Below are 7,539 nucleotides of genomic sequence, written 5' to 3'. Positions count from 1 at the left end.
TCACCGTGAACAAAGCGGGAAATCACAAGGAAATGCATTTAATGTATTAATTCAATATGTTTTAAAGTCCAAATAGTTGCGGAATTGAATATCCTTTCTTTTGGTTATGATAAGCCGTATTCTGATAAAAACTTAATGAAGTGTGTCAGGAAAACTCAAAATTTCACGATCAATTCCACTGGAGCTGTAACGCGGGCTTATGTTGGTATTTTTTATTTTTTACTTTCATTTTCATGGATTTTCGTTGCATGAAAAACGTTGCAATTTTAATCATTTGATTAATGGTGACATATACTAATGTGATAATAATTGCGTTTTGTGTAAAAAATTAAAGCAAAATTCATTCAACTGCTTTACATGCCCATTTGGCACCACTTTCCCCTTACCTCCGGCGCGTGTGTGTGAGCGGGACGGTGTAAGTCTAGTTGGCAGCCGCAGCATACCAGCGCCGCGCACTCGATCTTGCGAGCGGATGCGGGCTTGAATGAATCAGTATGTGTTGACGGTTGCACGCGATCAGCACGTTTGTGGTTCTGTGTCGCAGAGCTCGCATGGGTCGCAGCGGGGTCGCTGCGAGTAGTAGTAGTACCTTCGTTCTACTGTAGTGTAGTGTACTAGTGTGTCTTGTGTCCATCAAACCAGTGTTTCGATCGATTGATTCTATCCTTCCCCCCCCCCCATCTTTCCCTCGCGTAACACGCTCTCTGTGTTTGCGCTGCGTTTGTGTGTGAATAGTGATTAGAAAGAAGGTGCGAATAAGATCCCAATTATAATGTTCTAGCACGGGTGGCCCCCCCAAGCGGGGGAAGAGGGCCTTGAAGATCGTGCGAATCAGACAGAAACAAATGAAAAACGGTGTGACTTCTGGTGTTAATTATTTCTTAATCAAGAACCGTGCGGCACGAGCAAAAAAAAAGCCTCTGAAGGTGATGCATGTATCACCACCCTCTCTCCTCTCTTTCTCTCTCTCTCTCTCCTGGTGCTCTCTCCCTTCACAAACCGTTTGAGATCCGTTTGCTTAAACATCGAACAATGCTCGAAAGGCCACAACAACAGCACGGCGCGCTAGGCAAGAAGAAAAAAAAACCAAGCCGTCCAGACATCAACACACAATCGGCGGGGCCCCAACAACAACGACAACAAAAAGCGTTCTCTCTTTCTCACGTTTCTCGGTGCTTGACATTTACCCAGATCGGTTTGGTGCTATGTTGCTGCTGTGTGTGTGTGTGTGCCTGTGCTTCTGACTTACTATTTCTCGATCGCCCTCCAAAGCACAGCCTCTCCCCCGGCGGCCCCGGCACATTGATCACATTGAGTTTTGCAATTGAGGAAAGGGGCGGGGAGAGGGAGGTCCGCCCGCAAAAACCGAACGCTCCGAATATTGGGTCGTACGCGGTGTGGTCACAAATTAGAGCGAACCACCCTTGCCACCCTTTCCCGCCCATGCACCAGGATCGACACACAAAAAAAACATCAAAGACGTAATATTCTGCCCAGCCCAAAACATAAGGAGGCCCTGCCCAAAAAGGCACCCGCTGCCTCTAGCGTGTGTGTGTGTGTGTGTGTGTGTGTGTGGATGCAGTGCAGGCTCCCTTCTTTTAATGTGGGTGTGTCGGTGGTGTGCATTAATCATACCGCACCGATGCTGCTCCGGTTGCTGCTAGCAACACCACCACCAAGTCTCAAGGGTCAAGCGGAGCGCAAATCGTCATCGAACAGTCGCGCGGCGTTCGTCGCTTCTCGCGTCATTGAAGTCTTTCGTAGTGAACGTATCTAGCGCGCGCACAGAGCACGAGAGAGAGAGATAGAGAGAGAGAGGGAGGGAGTGTGCGATCGAGCGAGCGAGTGAGAGACGGTTCAACGGCGTTGTGTCCCGCGGACGACGCTGCTGCCACGGGTCTGCCTGAGTCAGAGGTCTCCCGCGGCACGGATTCGTTCTTCGACGTTCGCCCGCGGACGACGGGTGTTGTGTTTGTAGCCGCAGTGTGTTTGCAGGAGGAGAGCAAGAAGAAGCAGCAATAACAAAAAGTAAAAGTTGTTTGCGCACATGCAAAGTTAGATAATAGCAATCATCTTTCGTTACATCTTCCTGTAACATCTTCCAGCGCCTAGCGGCGCGGGCGCGATCGCGCTCGTGTGTGTGTAGATGTGAGTGGTGCGTGTGTGTGTGTGTTTGTTTCTTGCGTGGGCCGGCCCAGCAGGAGAGCAGCGACTCTTATGCGATAATAAGTGGCCTTTCCCGTTTGGACTGCTTGTTTGCATGTCGGGTCCTCTTTCGCCTAGTGTGACTAGTTTTTTGCATGTGCAGAATCCCACTGGACAGTGTTATAGTGAAGTCCGGCAGATGCGCTAACCGTATGCAAATAAACAAAAAAACAACCCTGCGTGCCGCAACATAAACGATCCCCCGGACGCATGGGTTCAAAATCTAACCTTTGAAAACCTTTTGTGCGGCGCCTCGTTTCTCTCTCTCTCTTTTTTTGCTTGTGTGTGGCATCGTTTCTCAAAGTGTCATCTCGCGCATAAAAATTATAACTTTATCACCGTTTTTTGCCCCTCTCGCCTTCTATCACAGGCCACGATGTTTCTCCGGCGGGTCGATTCGGTAGTGTTGCTGATATTTGGGTGTCTACTAATTATAGGTAAGCCTGCAGGAGCTGGGCGTTACATAACAACACCCCTTTCCGTGCTGTGTGCTCTTGAGTTGGGACGCTGCTGTGTTTTTGTGTGTTGTGTTGGGGATTAACTTCACTTAAGGAAGTGTGCAAATGTCGCACGATGGTGCGAACCAAACACTCGTGTGTGTGTGTGTGTGTGTGTGTGTGTGTGTGTGTGTGTGTGTGTGTGTGTGTGTGTGTGTGTGTGTGTGTGTGTGTGTGTGTGTGTGTGTGTGTGTGTGTGTGTGTGTGTGTGTGTGTGCGCCTGTGCCCATCTGCCCATTTTGCGCAGGGGCGCGCACACTTTGGTTACTTCATCTTTCTTCCCCACCAGAAGGAGGTTTCCAAGGCGGGCGCCCGTGCTGGTTTACGAATCCGTTACGATGCGGCGCTTCCAAATCCGCGTGATTTATGTTTTATGGGTCCTTCCCTGGCTCCCCTCTCTCTCTCTCTCCGTCTACTGCAATTTGAAACAAAAGCGCGCCTTGGCCGGTCTTGGCCTTGCCCATCGTTTCGGCAATTTCCTTGACTTGGTGTTTGATTTACGCGCGCCGGTCGATGGCGGCGTTTTTTTTTTCAATGCAGGGGTGAAAAACCGGCAAATCTTGAAAGACTTTGAATTCTTTATAAATGTAGCCGAACTTATTTCAATTTATGTTATGCATAATCAAAATGTATGTTATGCAACGACTAATCATAAATTAATCAAATTAATTAATAGCAGCAACTAATCATAAATTAATATTCAAATTGAGAATACGTTTTACACCGTTTCCAAGCCCAAAACAAAAATGTTATGCTGCTTTAGAACATTGTTCAACTGTAAGTAAACATTACCTAGTGAACAAGGCCAACTGAAATACTGATGCCTTTCTGAACATTGTTCAATCGCTACTAAACATTTGCTTTGCTACCCGGGTTCGTTTCTTCGATTATCATTTTGTTGCAATTAAATTATTTCAAGCTTCATTTTAATATATTTCGTGCAGATTTAATAGTCAATTATTAGGGTTGATGGTATCGGGATAAATTATTGACAAATAAATTCAAACTATTTTTGCAAATTATGACACAAACATACGTCTAAACTACACGCACAGAAAACGGATCAAGTTTGGGGTATCACCTGTTTAGTTACGATTGAACGAAGTTCTGATAAGCATCAGTATTTTGGTTAGACGTCAAATTTTTACATATAGTTGAACAATGTTCAAAAGCAGCTCAACATTTTTTACTTGGGCTCCAAAATGATGTAATACATAATTAAAATATTTGACGTCAACTATGATAGTTTGTTTTAAGATGTCTGTTCAATTTTGTTTCGTGATTTCGGGTTTCGGGAGAGCAGTCAAGCAACTCAAATAGCATAAATTCAACATATTTTTTTTTGTAATGAATTAAGCTTTCATTAAGTAAATCAGGTAAATTGTATCAGCTTACAGTTCACGGTTACTCAATTAGAAAATTTGATAACTTCCAAACAAATATTTGACAAAATTTAAAATAAAATTTGTTTACAAAACCATACAAGTCAACACCAAACAACATTTTATCAATTGCTCTCCCCTGGCAAAATCACATTGAAAGCTTGTTTAGTCCATCTCTTGCCATCGCTTGCCTGTCTTTGTTTCTGTTCGTCATTTTATATTTTTTATATCACCCCACGCTGCATGCGCGCTCTCAAATCGCTAATAGATGGGCTGATAGGCTCGTTTCAGAGGCTCCCAAATTTAGCCTCCCTTTGCCGCCTTTGCATACTTAATCGCCAGCGCCGGCCCGTAATGCTATGCAATTAAAATATTAATATACACACACACCGAACGGTCCGATTTCAAGCCCCAAACCAACGGAGAGGCTAATTTTGAACGACTAACGCTTCTCTCCTTTGGAGGGTTTGTTAGGGTGGATTTCAGAAACCCGAAACCTGCAGCGATTAATTAGACGGTTTCACTCTCAAATTAATTTATAATTATTGATCTTAAGGAGAAGAAAAAATACCCCACAGCTACCCCTATGGCCAATCACAGCCGGCAAGCGTTTAGTACCATTAAATTGAATTTACGATCGTCGTGTTTTCTTCCCACCTGCAAGAACCCCCCCTCCTACGCACAGCAAAGCAGAACCGAAAATAACTCTATTAATTTTATCTCTCCCGGTCCGGCTCTCTCGTTATCGTTCAGATGGGCACGAGGAAAAAAATCGCACCAAGCGTGGTCGGAACGTGCGGACATCGAACGCACCGCAGACGAACGCCGGATCCGAGCCGAGCCAAGATCTCGATTCGAGCAGCAGCAGCAGCAACAGCAACCAGCAGGATGTGCCCGTCATACCGCCCGGCTTTCTGAGCCCTTCCGTGCAGGAGTATCTCGAGCTGGGCAAATCCATTCCAGGTAAGTCGTGGCTCATTTAAATGCTAATTTGCCGCCGACAGTTGGTCGCTTCTCGCTTCGGAACCTTGAGTCGCGTTTGATTGATGTATCTTTGGGCAGCCGGTATAAACAAGCTCCCAAAGCATCCCAAAAAGCACACACTAATGTGGCTGGTTCTGGTTTGTTTAAGGATGTCCGTTTTGTGGGTCGATTGTTTGCGCATGTTACCTTTTCAGCTGATAATTTTTCATTATTCTCACTGTTTCGCTCCAACAAAGTTCTATGGCGCCATTACTCGAAGGCCACCAGCCTTAAGTACCTTTTGTTTTTTTTTTTTTGCTCTTCCTGCAACAGGCCGACCAGGAACTGACTACCCAATACTGGCCAGCATACCGTACACGAACTTCTACTGCGACGAGCAAGAATATCCGGGCTTCTTCGCCGATATGGACACGAGATGCCAAGGTAAGCGGCGCAGCAAAAAGCCAATCGGCCACTCTCAGCACTCGGCACGCACTAATGTTCCCTCTTAAACACTCTTCACACGCTACCGAAACAAGGATGGCATTATTGCGACATCGATGGACGGCAGGCGACGTTCCTCTGCCCCAACGGCACGCAGTTTTCGCAAGCGGTGTTCGTGTGCGACTGGTGGTTTAACGTGCGCTGTGATCTTTCGCCCCGGCTGTACTCGATCAATGCCCGGCTGTACCAGCGGCCCAAGTTCAATCCGACGCAACCGCACCGAGTCATCACCCGCCAGCTGGTGGACGAGATTTTTAATGTATAGAAAGAAGAAGTAGCGGTTATAGCGGGGACGAGGGAGAGCGGACTCGTTCCTCTTTCCGACGTGTTAAAATATCATCACTATTTATTTTTTAGTTGGCCCGTAGTGTTGTAAGAGACGAGCGCGTGCGCGCGCTCTAATGTGACTCCGTTGCGTAGTTGTTTCGTTTGAAGTGGTTTGATTTACCAGCTCATCAATTCCCACTAGCCAGCTAGACTACACACACACAGACAATTATACACATACACACACACATACAAGATTCTATACTTTTGTTACCAAATCGCATACACCACGCAATCCTTGCCGACAATGATGATCTTTTGTAAATTTTTGCCTCAATTGACTCCATACCTTCCTACGTACCGAGAAGATGCTACCTTGCTAGAAAAAGCTAAGGCATTATCCGTAACACGGTTGTATTATTGTGTAAAGTAAATGTGTAAAGTGTAATAAAGTATGTAAATATGAATTTACCACCAACGCGATGACAACTTTCAATTGCTTTTGAAGAGAGAAATGATTAAATGGAAGCTAAAAGTGCGAATGAGGTTCCTTTGCTGATGAGAACAAGTATTTTTATACGCCAATTAGCGCCCCCGCTACGGGGCCTGCTAAACAGTGTAATGGTAAGCGATTGGTTTGATACAGCAAAGAATGTAAGATCGAATCTCGTTTGGAATCGTCTCTTATTCCAGTTCTACTTAGCGAAATGTTTTGATGTTACCCCACATGAACAACTGAACGATTTGGCTTACTATTGTTTGTAAAAAAGTTGATAAGTTATTTAACAACATTTATTAATCAACAAAAAAATAATCAGTTTATAGTTATGTTTATCAAAATTCTATAACATTTATAAATATAAATAAAATACAAAACTAAATGAGAAAAAATAAATTATAGTTGACATGCTTAACCATACATTACATTACTTGTGCTTTCGTTTTTTACTTGCAACCCTTTTGAATAATACTTAAATTTTTGTAAAGCAGTCAATTGTTTTTTTGTAATTTCAGTTATTTTTTGATATTATTTTTTAAATGACAAAGTGACAAAATATCGCACTTTCCTTCTCAAATGAAATTTTTTGGGTGTGAAAAACTCCTTAAACTAAATTATTTCAAATAAATCATAAAACATTCCTTCAGGGAAGCCGTTAAACACCAATTGGAGTCTTTACTTAAAGCTCATGTTAACAATTCCGGATGCTAAAATACGAACAATGCTCAATCCAACTGGGTCTATACTAAAAGTAATTTGCCTTAATTAATATTATCGGCTAATTATCGAGCATTTTGTGGAAGATTTATATTTTAATTGCATTTTTCCCCATTTTAATAGGTAAACTAATTAACCAAAATGAAAGTCTCAATATCTGTTCTACTAACACCACAAAATCTCGTCAAGGATAGGTCAACCGAAGAAAAAAATAGTTCACTAGGTAAGTTTGGAAAGGTAAAACGAGACCATTGTCAGCCCTTTGACAAGAACAATACGATACAAATCGGATAAGGAAAGTCCAATTTAAATCATCATCACGGGGCTCAACCGTTAACTCCTCCTTTTGAACCCTGCCTTAAAGCTAACGACAGTTACACTCTGTCAAAACAAGTACCCCCCAATCTCTCCATAACTTATCAGCTCAGATTTGTCCCAAAAAAAACCTTCAAACACAAACACATAGAGTTTGGGGATTTTCCTCCTCACTTTCTAACACCTCACA

At 43.7% G+C, this 7,539-nt stretch overlaps 1 protein-coding gene across 4 annotated transcripts; it reads left to right on the top strand.

The window, feature by feature from the left end:
• Window positions 1–486: 486 nt before the first annotated feature.
• On the top strand, window positions 487–6,315 carry LOC121595768. 4 transcript variants are annotated; one of them, XM_041919973.1, is made up of 5 exons: window positions 487–749; window positions 2,576–2,642; window positions 4,838–5,047; window positions 5,381–5,491; window positions 5,587–6,315. In XM_041919973.1, exons 2-5 carry the CDS (start codon window positions 2,582–2,584, stop codon window positions 5,814–5,816), a joined length of 612 nt encoding a protein of 203 aa, XP_041775907.1. In that variant the 5' UTR covers window positions 487–749; window positions 2,576–2,581; the 3' UTR covers window positions 5,817–6,315. The 4 variants fall into 4 exon arrangements, with proteins under 4 accessions (XP_041775907.1, XP_041775910.1, XP_041775908.1 ...); XM_041919976.1 differs by lacking the exon at window positions 487–749 and adding an exon at window positions 781–855; XM_041919974.1 differs by lacking the exon at window positions 487–749 and adding an exon at window positions 1,824–2,028.
• The last annotated feature ends 1,224 nt before the right edge of the window (window positions 6,316–7,539 follow it).

The sequence above is a fragment of the Anopheles merus genome, chromosome 3R (genome assembly GCF_017562075.2).
Source record: "Anopheles merus strain MAF chromosome 3R, AmerM5.1, whole genome shotgun sequence".
NCBI lineage: Eukaryota > Metazoa > Arthropoda > Insecta > Diptera > Culicidae > Anopheles > Anopheles merus.
The sequence above is the reverse complement of the archived record's forward strand: the minus strand, read 5'-3'. Positions and strand labels throughout refer to the sequence as shown.

Coding starts and splice junctions, on each gene's coding strand:
- LOC121595768 (XM_041919973.1), top strand. CDS start 2,582: ATGTTTCTCCGGCGGGTCGATTCGGTAGTGTTGCTGATATTTGGGTGT. Junction 5,048..5,380: donor GCTGGGCAAATCCATTCCAG/GTAAGTCGTGGC, acceptor TTCCTGCAACAG/GCCGACCAGGAACTGACTAC. Junction 5,492..5,586: donor TATGGACACGAGATGCCAAG/GTAAGCGGCGCA, acceptor TACCGAAACAAG/GATGGCATTATTGCGACATC.